At 36.8% G+C, this 19,291-nt stretch overlaps 1 protein-coding gene across 1 annotated transcript in view; it reads left to right on the forward strand.

Annotated features, from left to right (window-relative positions):
- TRAPPC10 (trafficking protein particle complex subunit 10) overlaps window positions 1-19,291 on the forward strand; it is a 53,965-nt gene that overhangs the window by 24,477 nt on the left and 10,197 nt on the right. The window contains exons 5-16 of the mRNA XM_083362454.1: window positions 931-1,126; window positions 1,899-2,010; window positions 2,201-2,448; window positions 3,564-3,710; window positions 5,938-6,052; window positions 8,431-8,507; window positions 9,889-9,980; window positions 11,148-11,288; window positions 13,640-13,752; window positions 14,559-15,073; window positions 16,544-16,685; window positions 18,121-18,279. Of these exons, the coding sequence (XP_083218580.1) occupies window positions 931-1,126; window positions 1,899-2,010; window positions 2,201-2,448; window positions 3,564-3,710; window positions 5,938-6,052; window positions 8,431-8,507; window positions 9,889-9,980; window positions 11,148-11,288; window positions 13,640-13,752; window positions 14,559-15,073; window positions 16,544-16,685; window positions 18,121-18,279 (2,057 nt within the window). The remainder of the gene's footprint in view (window positions 1-930; window positions 1,127-1,898; window positions 2,011-2,200; window positions 2,449-3,563; window positions 3,711-5,937; window positions 6,053-8,430; window positions 8,508-9,888; window positions 9,981-11,147; window positions 11,289-13,639; window positions 13,753-14,558; window positions 15,074-16,543; window positions 16,686-18,120; window positions 18,280-19,291) is intronic.

Raw genomic sequence — 19,291 nt, forward strand, 5'->3', positions numbered from 1 at the left:
ATCTGTGGTAATTATTGCTAAATATGCACTGAAAACTGAAGCAGTACGTTCTTAGTGCTTCTATCTAAGCTATTAACAGACTAAAATAACATGGGTTATTTATAAAGGAGATAAAGTTTAACTCCTTTATCATGTGAATAATTAGTTTGGAGATTGCTAATTAATTCCTGCTTTGGGAACGTTTTATCTTAGAAAAGCAGTTATTAATTATATGAACAAGCAAAATGTAGCTATATAACAAATCATAATTATCAAAAATAAACAAAAGTTGCTAGAGAGACACCAATGTAATTGTTTGATTTTTCTAATTTTCTTTTGTTCCATTATGTTACTGTGATATTATTGGGTTAATTTATCTACGATTTTGTAGTAATCACATGCATCTTTGTGACATACATTAAGAGTTTTGAATGTAGATTTTGTAGTGTGTGGTGATGTGAATGTATACAACAATTTATTAAACTTGTATGTTGTATAACTGACTGAGCGATTAAAAAACCTTGAACTTTGAATTTGACTTCTTGGGAAATTATCATGAGAACAGCCAAAAAATACAATGATTGCATGTTTGTTTATTATTGTGATATAAAGGTAAGCATCATAAAATGTTTACATTTACAATATTTGGATAAGAATAGCCTCTAGTGAAAAAACTGTGCAGAAGAGTTTGATCATGGGGCAGTTATCTCAGAAAGTCACAGCAACATATGACTGATGTGGTGCATTTCTTGAACAAGAAAGAGAATTCTTAACCTTGTTAACATCAGTAGCAATCTGAAGTTAAAGACGGGGCAGAAATGGGAAGATGATCCGCCCTCTCTGGAAAAAATGCCAGATGGGCTCAGGGGCGTGTGCCGGTAAGAAAAAAGAAACTCTTCCATTTGATTGTGTAATTTTGACTGAAATATTCATTTATTCATCTTACTGCAGATGTGTAGTTCTGTCTGATCCTTTGAAAGACACTTCCCGCTCTCAGGAATCCTGGAATGCCTTCTTGACAAAACTTAGGACACTTCTTCTCATGTCCTTTACCAAAAACCTAGGCAAATTTGAGGATGACATGAGAACTTTGAGAGAGAAGAGGACAGAACCAGGGTGGAGTTTTTGTGACTATTTTATGGTCCAGGTAAAGTAAAACAGTATGGAAAAATAATTATTTAAAATAATATTTTTACATCACTTTGCTTTGCTACTCATGTAATAGAACCTTTTTATGATAAAATATATTTTCTTAAAACGACTATACGCTAAAATTACAAGCAAAAGCTCTGGTTTAGCATTGATTGCATAAGTAGCCAAACCAAAGTCAAACTGAGTTATTTATCAGAGAGCTTATAGCAGTGGTGGCGAACCAATGGCACGCATGCCAGAGGGGGCACTCAGAGCCCTCTCTGCGGGCACACACGCTGTCGCCCCAGCCCCGCCTGCCCCCATGACCCCTTCCTCACCTGCAACCCCCTGAAGGAGAGTCGCCCCCAGGCATGGCCTGCACAGAGCAGTGCAGCCAAGGACATGGCAGCTGGGCAGTGAAGACTCTGCCCTTGCGCCCCGGCACGCACAGATGATGCTACAGGGTGCGGGCGGAGGGCGTGGCCACCATGGTGCTGCTGGGCTGCCTGGGCGATCTGCGGTGGGCTGTGGAGGCAGTGGGTGGCCCTGTGGGCGGGTGGAGTGGGGGTGGGGGGCAGGTTTTGGGCACTCAGTCTCTAAAAGGTTCGCCATCAATGGATAGAATTCGTATTTAAACAATTGATTATGATGTTGTAGCAGAGCAATAACATTTACAAGGTTTTCCTGCAAAATTTAAGTTGCTGTTTGATTTTTTTTTCTGTTATAATCCTAGCTTATGTATATCTATGTGTGTATGTATGTATAATGTTTTTTATTTGTATTAAAAGGAAGAATTGGCTTTCGTATTTGAAATGCTTCAGCAATTTGAGGATGCCCTGGTGCAATATGATGAGCTGGATGCCCTATTTTCTCAATATGTTGTCAATTTTGGTGCTGGTGGTGAGTAGCTAAAAAGTGTATTTCTGTATATACTTCATTATTTTTCCTTTGCAACATTGCAGTAAACCTTTCTAAAAGACCATGGGAATTGTTTAAACTTGTTATTGGTTAAAAAAACAAAACACATTTTGGAAATATTCACATATTTTCACATATTCTGTTCCTTATTGTGTATATTTGCTTGTCGTAGATGGGGCAAATTGGTTGACATTTTTTTGTCAGCCAGTGCGAAGCTGGAATGGGTTGATTCTTCGTAAACCAATAGATATGGAAAAAAGAGAACTGATTCAAAACCAGGAAGCCACTCTGTTAGATCTGCGCAGTTACCTTTTTTCTCGTCAATGCACATTACTAATCTTTCTTCAGAGGCCATGGGAAGTATCTCAGCGAGCACTAGAGCTTCTTCATAACTGTGTGCAAGAGCTAAAGCTTCTTGAAGTAAGTCTGGATAATTCAATCCAACAACTAATTAAAGCTTAAGTCTCTATCTTGTTTCATTTATGATAGGGTATAAAGATGATGTACAATTTCAAATAGGATTGCTAGCAATTAGTGATTTATGTTATTCACTAGTTCCAGAAGTTCCAGGAAGGAGATTATAGTTTTGTACTATATATTATAACTGAATCATTTAAGTCAAAGAAGGTGAAATTGTTTTATATCTCATTTTTATCTGCAATAATTGTCTCTTCACATTTGAACCAACATTTGATGACTTGAGACTGGACAGGAAATTAATAGCTTGATAAACTTAGATTTTATCTGAGAAAAACAATGTTGCCCATTAAGTAGTCTACAATAATTGTTTTATAAACAGCCAAATGACTTTTTAAACAACCTGTATTTTAGGTGAACTAAGGCAGATAGTGCTGATCACTTCCTAGGTATGAATATAAGATGAAGTCATCCTACCTCTGGAAAAAGTGTGGAATGAATGTATAAAAATAAATATACATCTTTGTCTCCTGTGACTTCCTGTGATGTTTCTGATAATGTAGTTAGGAATGTGGTGGAGTTCATATTTTGGATGTCAGAAAATATAGAAACTTTTAAAAAGTATCTTTTGATGCGTTAGAAGTTAAAAACACTGCCTGGGGTCGGGATATGCAATCTGTGCCACTTTAGAAGTTTCTGAATTTCCCCTGCTTCGTTCAGTGTAGCAGCTGTGGTCGCTACAAACTGTAACTCAGCAACATCTGTAATGTTGAAATCTGCTTATTTCTTAAGGCCTAGGTCTCCCTTTTCCTTTTCTTCCTTCCTTCCTTCCTTGGTGGCATAACGGGTACTTGGACTTACATTCTTTCTTACTTCTGTTTATTTATTTTTTAAAAAAATATATTGTGTAATTCTTTATATTTAATCTAAAGAAACTAATTGCAACATTATATTTCTGTCTTCTTCGTTTAGCAACCAGTATTTTGTTCTGCACAGCTGGTTTTGTATTGTATGAGAGCACATTAAAATCTTACAAAAATAATTTTTTTTTGTTCTAAGTTATATTCTGTAATAATAAACTTCATACTGATCGATCTCTTAACTGATTTTATTTTAAGGTCTCTGTCCCCCCTGGGGCTTTGGATTGTTGGGTCTTCTTAAGCTGCCTTGAGGTTTTGCAAAGAATAGAAGGTTGTTGTGATCGGTCTCAAATTGATTCTAATATTTCCCATACAGTTGGATTATGGAGTTATGCCACTGAAAAGGTGAGCAGAAGTAAGACTGTGACCAAAAAAAATCACATTTAAAATAGATTTAGAACAGAAAGTATTCTATAATTTTTGTTAAAATCAAGATATCTTTAATTCAAAATATTCCTCTATGTATCATTTTACTTTTGAAGTGATATGCTAATATATGGAATGGCAGAATATCTTATTTTCTTCAGACAATCTGGTATCATCAGAATTTATTTGGATGGCTGTGGTTCAAGTTAGTGTATCTAATTTCATCTGTCCAGTTGGCAACTTATTTTCTCTATGAAAACTCTCTCACACACACATAAACACTCTTATCTAGATGATTATTATATACTAGATTATAAATGCCAAGAGAATTGGTATAATTTCAGTCATGCTACCCTATCAGTATGGCATTCTCTTCTATTCTATACATCATGTGCTGGGTCATTATGTTTACATAATTATATATTTATGTACAATCCAGTGTGTATGGAAACCAATTATGCACCTATATAGGAGGGATGCGGTGGCTCAGTGGGTTAGGACGCTGAGCTTGTCGATCGGAAGGTCGGCAGTTTGGCTGGTCGAATCCCAAGTGCCGCGTAACAGAGTGAGCGCCTGTTACTCGTCCCAGCTTCTGCCAACCTAGCAGTTCGAAAGCACGTAAAAATGCAAGTAGAAAAATAGGGACCACTCCGGTGGGAAGGTAACAGTGATCCGTGCGCCTTTGGCATCTAGTCATGCCGGCCACATGACCACGGAGACGTCCTCGGACAAGCGCTGGCTCTTCGGCTTTGAAACGGAGATGAGCACCGGCCCCTAGAGTCTAGTCGTTTCCAACTCTAGGGGCCGGTGCTCATCTCTGTTTCAAAGCCGAAGAGCCAGCGCTTGTCCGAGGACGTCTCCGTGGTCATGTGGCCGGCATGACTAGACGCCAAAGGCGCACGGAACGCTGTTACCTTCCCACCGGAGTGGTCCCTATTTTTCTACTTGCATTTTGATGTGCTTTCAAACTGCTAGGTTGGCAGAAGCTGGGACGAGTAACAGGCGCTCACTCTGTTACGCGGCACTCGGGATTCAACCCGCCAAACTGCCGACCTTCCGATCGACAAGCTCAGTGTCCTAACCCACTGAGCCACCGCGTCCCTAACATTATAATACATATGTACAGTATATATATTTTTCTATGCACTTTGAAAACCCAGTATGGCTTCACTCACAAACAGTTTCGTAAAATACAAAAATTAAGACCCATTTTAACTAATTCCAGCAGCATGGGAGTAGTTGTGTCTAATTTCTTTGGTGCCTTCTGTGTTTCATAGGAAAGCTAAAAAAAACCTCACTACATCTTAAGGAACTTTAGCTTCAGTCATTACTGCACTTCCAATAGATGGCCTCATCATGGTTTGCTATATTCATCCTTCACAGACCATATTACGGGTCTTGTCCTGCACACTGATTTTGGATATAGAAAAAAATATATAATACAGTGTTGGGCTTCTGCGTCTTATTAATAAGCATCTGTATCTTTAATATCTGTATCTTTCATCTTTTGTACATGAGACATGTTTGACTGTGAAGTAAAGGAAATGTCTATTGTGCTTTTGCCATGGCATAAAAACTTGTTTGTAAAAGACCCTAATTTGGAAAGCTATTAAACACAAAAGAACCTTACTACTGAAAAGCTGACTGTTGTTTCTGAAACTTTTATGGAACTTGGTTTGAATAATTTTGTATTAAAAATTTACAAAAAAATGTATTTATTTATTCAATTTCTATAGCTGCTCATCTCAAACTCTAACTTTTCTCTTAATTCTATTTACTTATATAGATTTAATCTCTCTTACAATATTTTTAATGCATCTTAGTTATTTAAGGCCAAAGAAATTATTTTTGGTTCCAAAACTAATGTTTTTCCCCAAAAAACTATTTATTATTGGAACGTTATAAAATTAATCCTTTTATATCATATACAAAACATTACTTCAGTCAGTATAATGAGGTTTTGAAAAAAAGGACCTGTTAAGAGGTCTATGTGTGTGAAATCTAATTGGTCTCAAAATAATTTCTTAATAAAAATATCACACTTGCAAGTTGCTCATATTTATTCTTTTGGAAAAAATTGTCTTTCAAATCTGCAAAATAGAGCTTTGCACATTTTAGCTCAGTAAATTTCAGAAAGTTAAGGTTTTTTTTAATACACATCGTTACCATAAAATGAAGATACTTCATGTTTATAATTTTCTTACAGTTGAAATCTTTGGGGTACTTATGTGGACTTGTGTCAGAAAATGGTCCCAATTCAGAAGATCTTAATAGAACAGTTGATCTTTTGGCAGGACTTGGAGCTGAGCGTCCTGAAACAGGTATCAACATATCTGCTTATGAAACAGGTTGATGCTTTTCAAGTAATAATTAATATTTAGAATCAACAGTTGTGCACTTGTTTGGATATGCACTAGTGATTATTTCTTTTTAACATACTTTTATTCTGATTAAAATAAACTTGGAAAAACTGAAGAGTATCCTCTTAAGATAAAGGAAGGCAGTGTGTTCCATATATAATAATTCAAACTAACCGAATGCATTTCCATATTCTGAAGATGTGCAGAATTGTAAAAATAGGCTTTTATTACCTCTTCTAATACACCATTGTATAATTCTGCTGACTGTTGCTACAGTGCGACGCTCTTTTATACTATGATTACTTTTATTTGCTCAAGTGAAATGTTACCTTTGTTGGTCAGAGACAAAAAGCAAGGATCAGGATTCCTATTCCAAGGGGCAGGGATTCAAAGCATCTCCACTTCTAGAAAGGGCAGAATTCTGTACCAGTTTAAGGGGGTAAATAACTAGATAGGTCATCTACAGTAATCAGATCTTATTAGCCAGGGCAGAAGATAATAGATTTTTTCTCCCTTGACCTAGTGCTTTATGTTTTAATGCCTGAACTGAGGGAAATTTCCTGCTGTCATTGGTTCTTTTAGAATACCATTGATAGGATTGATCTCAAACTCAACAAAGATACAATAAGCACTGGAAGCTAGAAATTTTTATGTTCTCTCCCTTCAGTACCCCAGACAGAGTTTTATTCTACAAAGTAAAAACACTATTTTACAAAAAGGGAATATCTGTTTGGTTTATAGGCAAATATCTTATTGTTTGGTTTTTGCAGGGCCCAATCTGGGTCTGTTGCCATGACCCTCTAGAGGTTTTGTTTTTCTGAGTTTTCAGACTTGTGCTGGAGCCCATCTTCAAGGAACTTCTCTCTAGCAGAGTGTGTGCTGTTCTATGCGTGGTAGTTATGTGGTGCCTGTTGTATGTGGCTTTTTAGATGTGATTGGGGTGTGTTGATCCCTGGCTTTTAAGTTGTCGGCTGTCGTTTGCTTCTGCTGCCCAGCCCCCGCTTTTTAAGTACTTGATAGGCTGGTGGTAAATCAGCACTCTTGTTGAATAATGAGGGGCCTGTTTCCCAGGCTTTAATCACTTACTTCCCTGGCTGTTTTAGTGCCTGCTTGTCCAACAATCTTAGTAGTTGCAAAGTTGAATGTGTGTCCTTGTTTGTTGCAGTGTGAGGCTACCAATGAGTTCAGGACTCCTCAGAAAGCAAAACCTTTGGTCCCGGTGACTGACCCAGCTTGGGTTCTGCAGCATTATCCTGGGACACGTATATTCACCTTCATTCATGTTTTGGTTTATATCTATGGGGCTTTTTATTTTTTGCTCCTTTTGTCTTGCTGGGCTTCTTCCATTTTTTTCCTCCTCCTCCAAAGCATAGGTAGTATGAGGGCAGGAGGTGCCTTTTGTCTTCTGGACTGGAGAATCTTTTGCCTCCACAAGGCATCTGGGGAGGGGAGCCTAAAGGTGCTTTTCAAAAGGCAACTGGACTTTCTTGGTTTTTTTTATTGAAAACATTTCACTTCTCATCCAAGAAGCTTTTCCAGTTCAATCAAGAAGCTTCCTGGATGAGAAGTGGAAGGTTTTCAAGGAAAAAAATCCCCAGAAAGTCCAGTTGCCTTTTGAAAAGCATCTTTGGGACAACCCAAAGATTGAGAATCTCCATAGGCATTCGGGAAGGGAACACAACTCCTCTACCCCAGTTTCTCAGCTGATCCTCCTCCCTTTTTTGAAAAGCTTGGCATGGTTTGGCTTTGCTGCTTTAGCCTGCCAAGCTAACATCCACACAGACGTTTCTCTCCTCCCCCCCCCAAAAAAAATCAGCAAGTTGTTGTTTCTTTTCTCCTGGCCAGTTTTCCTCTCTGTCAAGTCATTATAATGCTTTATAATTCCAATGTACTTGCTCTTTCTCCCCTATCCCATCCCCAGCATTTGAAAGTGTCGAAAATGTTTTATAGGCAATTATATTGTCCCAAGAGGGAGGGCTCTGAACAAGGGAGGGGAAATTGAGGAACATAGGTGCTCATAGTCCACATCACAGTGCTTCTTTGATCCAACAAAGCCAAATCTGATATGAATGTAAAAACCATTTTTAACTTTCTACCTGTAATCCCTGGTGACAGATTTCTATCTTTGCAAACATAGCATGGATTTTTGTTGCAGAGATGTTCGTAGAACATTCCCCTTTAATAGAGGCTGTAGCATTATATAGCATTGCATCTGAGTTTCCTCCGTCCGTCAATACTGAGAATTAAAACTGAAATCCTTAGCAGAACACTTAGTGCAAAGCTGTGGAGGATGCTTTTGAATCTTACGTTTTCTATTATGTTCTGTTTTGTCTCTGAAGCCAATACAGCACAGTCTCCTTATAAGAAACTCAAAGAAGCTTTATCATCTGTAGAAGCTTTTGAAAAGCATTATTTGGTAAGTATGGTTTATGTATTTATACATTTATAGAATATGTTGAGGATGGTTAACTAGATAACTAGTATTTAGAATAGTATTTTTAGATATGAATTAAAATCTAGTTTGAAAAGTAGCATAATTGTTAGCAGCTCAATCACTTTTAGTAAAATGACTGGAGCGTAAAAATTTGGACATCCAAAATGAAACATCTGACCTAACAATATCAGTCAAAATGTCCACCGATCCTCAAATATTATATGTATATATGAATTCTGGAATTGAAACTAATTTTGTAGTCAACTGTTTCTTTTCGATATGCTCTTGGTAACACTTAGAAAGCTGAATAAATAAAAGTGCTCTGTCATTAAAAAGCTCATGGCATAAATGCCCCTTTTCACGATCCATGGAAAAGTAGAATAGGCCAAATGCAGGTAGTAATTTTTCTTTAGGAATTCTAAGGTTTGTAGCTCTGATTTATTTACATGAAGTGAATACTGTTCCCTGCAGAACAGTGGAGAAGATGTCAGGAAAGGAAAAAAAAATTCAGAATGAGCCTAGTAAAGGATACTAAGAACAAATGTTTCTTCAGATAGGTTCAAAGTAAAAAGATGAGAGAATCACATAGTGAATGTGGTAAAATACACAGAAGGTAGAACAACATAACTTTTATTTGGCTTGGTCTTTTTCATCAAGAGAAAATGTGTCCCATCAAGCAGTTGCAAGATAAGCAGGATCAATAGTTGAGATAGAGGTACCTGCTGACTCTGATTATATTTATTTTGAGTAAGTTTAAATTTCCAAGGTTAGATGATTGGCATGATATTGTACTCAAAGGATTGTGTCCTAGCGTAGAAGTAGATGGTATGTAACTAGAGGAGAGTAAATACCCTGCTTAAATAGAGGGGGAAATGATCCAAGGAATTTGATGACTGAAAATCTTCAAGAACAGATCATAAAATGATTAAACTGTAAGCAGTTACCAAAATTCAGCACAGATTTTAACTTCATAACATTCTAATTTTTAAGCCAGTTATTTTTTTTTCTTCCTAGTGTTCTTCTGCAAGTGCAGGATCTGCCCTTTTCAGATATTGATCCATTGGTTTTGACAAGAATTGATTGACTAGCTTGTCACCTGAGCTTTATGTCTTGTGCTGAGAGAGAGTGACTGCCTAAGGTGGAACTAGAATCCACAGGCTCCTAATTTCTAGCCTGGTGCCTTAACCACTGGACCAAACTAGCTCTTTCAAGATGTTTAAATGGTGACTTGAATACTTTAAAGTTACAGAATCTTGGAGATCTGTTTGCTTAGACCTAGTTTAGGAACTCTATGTTCCTGAATTAGGTAAATTGAGTCGTAACAGTACAGTGTATCCTCAGTCCTTTTGTTTCTTTTCCACAGGATCTTTCTCATGCTACTATTGAAATGTACAAAAATATTGGAAGAAATCGCTCAGCAAAGCTTGTTGGAAAGGATCTGGCAGAGTTTTACATGTATATAAACTTATTGGAATTGTTGCATATCGTAATATTCTGAAAAGGGTATCTCTAACTACTATGTGCATTTCACCTTTAAGCATAAAAGCACACTGTAGTGCTTTTGAATAGCTGGAGAACTGTAACTTCCAGGTTCCCTGCCCATATATTGGCAGAGGCTAAATATCCCACTGATTACAGGATGGTGCAGCCTTATTAAATATTAAAAGATAATATTTTCCAAACCATGTTTTATTCTGCTGTTTGTGGCAGCCTGAAAGAGCACACATTCTGTATTTGGGGAAAATACTTAATTACTGCCAAACTATGCTGTTCTGACTGTTGAACCAGCAGTGTGTTTGTCAGTTAAATATTTTATTGGTTATTGTAATGGGCGAAAGGAGTCCTAACGTATATTAAAGTGTGCACTTTTTATGAAGTTCTTGCTGATAAAATACACTGATCAATAGTTAGGTTAAATGGCTTCTCTGTACACTACAAAAAATTACCTTAGATATAGGATAGGGAATGAGAATACTTTTGTGACTTTGAAACTTTAAATGTTTTACTTGCATGTCGTTCTTTTTTTTGTCTAGTAGTACATAGCCTACTATAAACTGAAAATATTGTTCAGTTATATTATAACCGGCTTTACATGTTTAGTAGTTAATTTACTATACTAAATGAAGAATTTGACACCTATTTGTTAGTTGTAATAGATAGTAAGGGATGCGGTGGCTGAGTGGGTTAGGACGCTGAGCTTTGTCGATCAGAAGGTCGGCAGTTTGGCGGGTCGAATTCCGAGTGCCGCATAACAGAGTGAGCGCCTGTTACATGTCCCAGCTTCTGCCAACCTAGCAGTTCGAAAGCACGTCAAAATGCAAGTAGAAAAATAGGGACCACTACGGTGGGAAGGTAACAGCGTTCCGTGCGCCTTTGGCGTCTAGTCATGCCGGCCACATGACCACGGAGACGTCCTCGGACAAGCGCTGGCTCTTCGGCTTTGAAACGGAGATGAGCACCGGCCCCTAGAGTCGGAAACGACTAGCACACAATGTGCGGGGGAACCTTTACCTTTTAATAGATAGTAGCCAAAGAAAAGGGTTAATATAGAAAAACTATATATGAATGCATTTAATATCTTTTCCTCTCTTCCCTTCCTTTTGGTGATTTTTTGTTCCTAAGGAAAAAGAAGAGTCCTCAAAAAGCTGAGGTTTATCTTCAAGGTGCACTAAAAACGTATCTTGCTGAAGGATGGACATTGCTTATTACCCATACACGGAAGCAACTAGCAGAATGCCAGAAGCATCTTGGACAAACTGAAAAGTATCCTTTTAAAAAAGAAATGGAAAATTGCTGGTTATGTGTGCTTGGATTTATTTTATTCAGCAAGGGTGGGTAGTAGAACCCGAAACACATCTGAGAGGAGCAGGATTTTATTAACTTCCAAAAGGCTGTGTGAGGTCACGTTGCTATGAAATTAAAGATAGATACCCTTTAATCAAACTTGACTCTTGGTAACTGTATGAGTTCCATCAGTGCAGTTCCTTTGTTAGCACCATAAAAGCAGTTTGCCATAGACTTGATTTCCCATCTAGTTATCAAGGTGCTGGTGATGACCTATAAAGCCCTAAATGGCTTGGGTCCGGGATATCTGAGGGAACACCTGCTGCCGGCATCAAGCTCCCTTCGTCCAGTGCGCTCCCACAGGGAGGGTCTTCTCAGGGTGCCACCGGTAAGAGATTGCCGGCGGACGACACCCAGGGATAGGGCCTTCTCAGTGGGTGCGCCTGCCCTTTGGAACCAGCTGCCAGTGGAGCTTAGGACTGCCCCCGACCTCCGTTCATTCCGCCGGGACCTGAAGACCTGGCTCTTTGAGCTCTCTGGCCCAGGCTGAGAATTTTAATTTTAGTTTTAGTTTTAATTTTAACTGGGGTTTTACTTATGCAGGGACGAATATAATTTTTTTAATCTGTTTTTAACTTTTGTATCTTTGTTTTTAATCACCCTGTAAACCGCCCTGAGTCCTTTGGGAAAGGGCGGTATATAAATGTAATAAAAATAAATAAAATAAAATAAAATCTCCTGGGAGGCATCGATGGTTTCTCAAGCAAATATTAAAGAAGCCTGACTTTGCTTAGCTTCTGGGGGCAGACAGGGTCAAAAATGTAAATATATAGCACACTCATGAGTTAATCACCCTGTAAACCGCCCTGAGTCCTTCGGGAAAGGGCAGTATATAAATGTAATAAAAATAAATAAAATAAAATAAAATAAAATCTCCTGGGAGGCATCGATGGTTTCTCAAACAAATATTAAAGAAGCCTGACTTTGCTTAGCTTCTGGGGGCAGACAGGGTCAAAAATGTAAATATATAGCACACTCATGAGTTTGAATAGACTCCTCCTGAGTCTATTTAAATTGGACCAATATTTACTGAAGTCTTAAGAGAGGCGGTAGGACCTATTTTAAATCAATGGACAAATTGAAAACAAATGTTGATTTACAAATTGGAGATTACAATTGAGGAATCAGATTTTTAAGCCACTCTGAAAGTTACTAGTTTTGACTACAAATTGTTGAAGAAGAGATTTATTGCTGCCTCTGTTTCTATATTCCTTTCCAGTTGCTTAAAAGTTGTAGCTAAACCCTGTTTGGCTATCCTTGCCATTGAATCCCTGAAATGAACTCCAGGTTTTGCGGAGCCACAGTCATATGTCTTCTTTTATTTATTCATTTATAGTTAAGTGTAACATGCAATACTAGGACCATGGAAGCCTGCTATATCCTGATTTCCCTAACAATTATATTAGATACATCCATTCTAAATGAAACCAAGAAAAAAAAATCATTTTCTAGCTGGGTATTATGTATCATGTTCCTTTAGTTATATATATAATGTTTCAGAAAATAGGTATATATAAGAATTTTTTTACAGTTTTTAAGAGGTTTTCATATCAAAGGCAATATGCTAGAAGAAGGGGATTATTTCAGAAGTTGGTATTTTTTTTCTATAGATTCATTTTCACACACGTACACAGATAGTCCTTGATTTACAGCCACAACTGAGCCCATAATTTCTGTTGCTAAATGAGACATTTGTTAAGCGAATTTTGCCCCATTTTACAACCTTTCTTGCCACAGTTGTTAGGGGAAATCACTGCAGTTGTTAAATTAGTTACAACGGTTGCCAGAAGGTTACAAAATGATTCTGGGACACTACAACCATCCTAAATACGAGTCAGCTACCCATGTTTGAATGCTGAACACATGGCCGTGGGGCTGTGCCAATGGTTGTGTGAAAAATGGTCATGTCACTTTTTTCAGTGCTGTAACTTCGAATGGTTACTAAATGAACTGTCATAAGTTGAGGACTACGTCTCTCTGTGTGTATGTATTATCCCTTTCTCCCATTTAATTGCTTTAAATATATATTTTCACATGTTTATATTTGAATCACAGTTTTAAATAAAGCGTCAAGACTATATAGAGAAGATAGAGAAAAAAGGTTTTTGCACTATTTCAGTGCAAAATCACTACTGAACTACTAAAATTATTGCATTATTATCTTTTTTAGTATTTCTGATGAATGGAAGATAAAAGAATTAACTGGTTTTTTTTTTAAAATCGAGACTTGTATATACATTATTTTCCCATCCTTCCTTATCTTGTGCCAGCTACCTTCAGACAAGCAGTCTTTTAGCTGGTGATAATAACTTAACTGAAGAAGAGCGGAAACATTTTTGCCAAGAAATATTAGATTTTGCCAAACAACCCTCAGAAACAGAAGGTAAGATTTGAGAGAATTTTATTGTCAACACTTCAAGCAAACTACTTTTAAAGCTATCATCTTCATTCGGTGAATGTCAAGATAATGTCTTAATTTTCTCAAGATTCTTGCTTGTGCCTTCCTTCTTTTATTTTGTTTGATAACATGTAATTTCAGGCCAGTTTAGTTTTAAATTCTATGTAAATCCATCAATTATATCACATTTACAAAAAATGACAATTCAATTTTAGATTGTATGTTTTTAGAGCAACCCGTTTCTAGTCTTTACAGCAGAAAAAATACAGTTGAAGTACATGAGTAATATATGTTGAAACCACAGAAGCCAGAAAAATGAGTGAATATATTTTCAAACTGGTTCAAGTCAAAAGTTTTATACCTCCCTTTAACTAGAACATACTAGAATAAAATGGTAAGTGGCAAAATAGTTTGCATACAGCAAGAGAAAGAAAGCAGAGTTTAATTTGCATAATATATTAATTTTTCTGAATATTCATCCCCTTATTTTAATTTAGTTAACTTACAGCTACTATTTATCTAAGTGTTTGATTCAGCAAAATGTAGGGTTAAAAATATATCAGGTGGACTTAATGTTTTGTTCCAAACTGCAAGGCTTGGATTAATTTTTTTGGGTTTGAGGATCACTGAGGTAATATATACTGTATTTATTGATTTAAATATATTAAAATGATTAAACCAGGAATTTTTTTTTACCTTAAGGTTATTATAACTAGATAAATAGAAATGTTGTTTTCAGTAGAACTGCCAGCATAGTGTACCATAAATCCCATTTATATTTTTATTCCCAGGGCAGAAAGTTATGCTTTCCATGCATTCCTTCGCACAGTTGAAGAATCTACATTTCGATCCTCCTAATGCTGTGGTTCATGTGGGTGGAACGCTCTCTATTGAACTGACGCTGGTAAATCTGATGCCCATCTCAGTGGACGTGGATCACATTGTCATTAATGTCCATTTCAGCATTGAAAAAAATAGCTACCGGAAGACGGCTGAATGGCTTACGAAACACAAGACTTCCAATGGTATTATCAACTTTCCAAATGAAATTGTAGGTGTCTGTCTTTCAAGAAGTGGCTTATCAGGGCTGGAGTTGTATGAAATGTATGAGAGAAGCCCCTCGGATAATTCTTTGAACACTACCGGGATTATCTGCAAAAATGTGCATATGCTGTTAAGAAGGCAGGAGAGCAGCTCTTCACTCGAAATACCTACAGGGCTGACTCTGGAGGATGGGGCCCACGTATTAAAATGTAGCAATTTAATACTGGAACCAGGAATCAATAAAATAACTTTCAGAACCCAGGTATGTTTTATACTTTTGCCAGACAGAAATGTATAGTCTGGGATTGTTTTCCTCAGTAAATTAATGAACAAATATTATGTTTTTGACTCACTTGTTTAATTAGGTTCTTTTTAATCTCATTTGAGGACTTGCATATTTTAGGACTTGTCTGAAATGGTATAGGGTTTCCTGCCTGAGCAGGGAGTTGGACTAGATGACCTCCAAGGTCCCTTCCAACTACTTCTTCTTCTTCTTCTTCTTCTTCTTCTTCTTCTTCTTATTCTTATTCTTATTCTTATTCTTATTCTTATTATTATTATTATTATTATTATTATTATTATTATTATTATTATTATTATTATTATATTTTAGCTCACATTTATGCAGAAACATTGAGAGTTCCAAAGGGTTCACAAGCTTTTAAGTATCACTGTACTGTATAGATAAAAATTTTTTGACCAATACAAGAAATAAATACAAACAAAAAGAGAGATTAAAAAACAACAAAAAGCAAAGCAAACCCCAAACTCAGTTTGAAATCAATGAATGTGAAACAGAAAAAACACCCCATTCTTAAATCTGAAAATTCTCATGATATTGAGGGCTTGGTATAAAGCCCATCAAATAATACCGTAAATGGTTATAGGTGAAAATGTAATTATCAGTTATCAATTCAAACATGTATGTACATGAACCAGCACAACTCCTGATGCCCTGAATTCTTTGTGCATGTGTATTTTAGTAATATGGAACAGTAGATTAATTTTATTTTTATCCATTCTTTTAATGAATTTGTGTAAAATAGAGCTGTGCTATGGAGTGTAGTATGTAACTGGCTGACCTATGTGTGCTTTTCCTACTACGTAAAGCAGAACATGTTTAGTTGAACTCAGTATTTATGGGTGGAAACAGAAATTAGATATTATTCCTCTTTAAATTAATGTGAGTTCACATTATTTAATATAAAAGTGCATCTGAAGCTGTGTTAGGTTCTTTGGCTCTGTTCATAAAAATATAGAATATACCAGTGGTTATATGGATATCCCTTTGAGGATGAAAATGCATTCTATTTTGTGTAATTATATGCTGACCTTATATGCCAGGAGTCCCCAACCTGTGGGCTGCAGCCCACTACTGGTCTGTGGCCTATTTGTGTGAGTGGCTGTGTGAGTGGCTGGCTGGTGCGTGTGTGCACACACGCACAGCCCACTCATGCAAGCATTGCAGGCCCTTGGGGCTGCACTCCTGCAAGCGTTGTGGTCGCTCTGGGCCCCACTCACAGGAGCTTTGAGGGGGCTCACAGCCCCACTTGCGCGAGCAACGGATGCTCATGCTCGCGCTTACCCCTCCCACAAAACCATCCCCTCTTTCCCCCCTCCCCAGCCTGGTGCTATATGCTATAGGGAGATATAAATCTCTTGCTTTGTATAAATAGCTTTCAGTTAAACATTGAGACATTTTAATATATAAATACTTCAAATGTTCTCATAGGGCAAAGAACCTGGAACATATACACTCAGGCAGTTATGCATTTCAGTGGGCAAAATGCAATTTGCCCTACTTCATATTTATCCAATTGTGCAGTATGATGTCTATTCTCAGGAGCCACAGCTAAAAGTGGAACCATGTACTGGTAAGTAAATAATTAGAAGTTGCACTTTGTTATTATTTTTTGTAGTTTTAAAATTATTTCTCAAACAGAAAAGCTATAAGCTAACTTGTGAGAACTAACTTCTGTGCAGCTATCTTCCATTAATCACATTTTTTTTAAAAAAAGCATATATTTGAACGAAATGTAGTTGGATTGTTCCTAAGTGATAGCTTATATATATTTTAAGATGTTACTAGTTATCTGTTTTACACATTTAAATCTTGAAAATATTTACTGATGGTTACTGATGATTACAATATTTAAGCAGCTTCAGTGTAGAGAAAAAGTTTGTGAATTCTTTATATTTGTGAACGCTCCATTAATAGCAGTTTAAATCTCAGATCTTACTAGAAGTCACAGTACTGCATTATTGTAGATAGTTTTAAAGAGTTTACAAATTTTTCCTTACTGCTTTATTATTGTTGCTTTAAAGTCAAAAGTAAATAGTATAGCTTGATGAGTCCAGGGGAACTGTTAAACGAACTTTACTGCCATGCAATTGCACTAAATATTTTTTAAAATTTGTATCTGTTACAATATATGAGAATATCCTAAAAATATGGAACATAATAGAATTGAGTTCCTGCCACTGCCTTCATTCCCTGCGTTTACTGTGAATGTTTAAGCTGTTTCTAGTGGATGAAAGTAGAGCTGCTTCTTCATCTAATTCTAAAACAAGAGGTTCTTCAAATAAACCCTGGTTGTAAAACTGTTTGCTTGAGATCTTTCATAGATAGTTAAATGAAGGTGAAACATTCATGTGATAGAATTATGTGATAGAAAACAGTATATCTCAAAACAGCATTTTATTGTTTTGTGAATGCTGAACTAATGGGTAATAGAGTTGATATTCCTAGGGGTATTTTTGTAACATGGAAAATGATTTGGCTGGAAATTGGTCAAAAATGTGGAAGCTGCAGTTTATTGTTTCTAAATGTAAGAGCCATCACCTTTCTATGTTTCTACAGGGAATTTGTGATTCTTTGTGGTGGTTCCAATATAACACAATTAACAGTGTTTTCCTTGTGAGTGTCCCTTTTGTGGGTTTCTTTTTTAGCTAAACTGTTAATTCAGCAGTTACTAGACACACTTTTTGAAGTTTTTGATGTAAACTATCAAACTTGCCTGAGGAGATAGATAGATAGATAGATGATAGATAGATAGATAGATAGATAGATAGATAGATAGATAGATAGATAGATAGATAGATGATAGATAATTGGATGGATGGATGGATGGATGGATGGTCTTTCTGAGTTCTTAAAGGCACAGTATTGTATGTTAATTTGTGATAGAAGATTAGAGATTAGACACATTGAAGCAGGACTTGTGCAGATGATTCAGTAATATCCAAATTATGTTGTGCAAGCAATGATTCCTTTGCCACACCTCTTATTATCAACTTATTATTCTCCAGATAGCCTTTTGGCTGGCATTCCTCAGAAGGTAAAATTTACAGTGACTACTGGCCACTATACTATAAAGAGTGGAGATGCACTACAACTAAGTAATGCTGATGCCATGCCTGTCTTGTACCATCCTGAGAGCAAAGCTGTGATTTATTCAAACACTCAAGGTATTTAGTTTTGTTATTACACTCAAAGTATTCAGTTTTGTTACATTTTAATCCTATGATAAAAGAGATTCCACATTATGAACAATCAATGAAGTTGTAGATGTTAAAACAGCGCAAGCTTAAGAAATAAATCAATTTTGTATTAGTAATTTTATATACATATACATGTATGTATGTGTGTGTGTGTGTATATATATGTATACATATATACAGTGCTTTTTTTGTAAAAGAAAAAGGTGCCGGAACTCACACATGTCATACAACCCGCCTTGCCTACCCTACAAGGTTCCATCCAAAAAAGGTGCCGGAACTCCGTTCTGAGCATTCTATGAGAAAAAAGCCCTGCATATATATCTTAAAACAAGTGGGGATGAGACAGCATACAGGGGGGAGGTACATACGTGTGTGTGTGTGTGTGTGTGTGTGTGTGTGTGTGTGTGTGTATGTGTATATATATGTTTAAATGTTTGTTAACTAGATTACCTTGCTAGGCCCCAAACATGGGACAAATCTTATTTCCTGTTTCAGCCTAACCCAAGGCCATCCACAGGCAGTGGTCACAGTAGTGACATCTCATATTTGTGTAAATATTTTTGGATTGCTAACAAAGAATTAAAGGGAGACTGATATGCATTTCAAACTTATTTGTTCTCATCAGTCAGCCATACCCTTTTGAGATTTGAACCTGGGCTGATTGCACATTAGACAGTTGCTTTAACCTCTAGGCCACAGGCTCTTTCTCACTTTGTTAGCTGAGAAGCAAGGGAGATATATATATATATGTAGATCTTTGGTCATTCGGGTTTTTCCCCACGTAGAATTGGAGGTATCAGGGCAACGTTTCGACGAAATCTCATCTGTCATCCTCAGGCTGGTGACTTCAGCTTCATTCTTCTGGGATGAGATTTCGTCGAAACGTTGCCCTGATACCTCCAATTCTACGTGGGGAAAAAACCAGAATGACCAAAGATCTACATACAAACACCCGCGAAAACCTCAGAAACGCGGTGGC

Source organism: Vipera ursinii (assembly GCF_947247035.1).
Source record: "Vipera ursinii genome assembly, chromosome: 4".
Lineage (NCBI taxonomy): Eukaryota > Metazoa > Chordata > Lepidosauria > Squamata > Viperidae > Vipera > Vipera ursinii.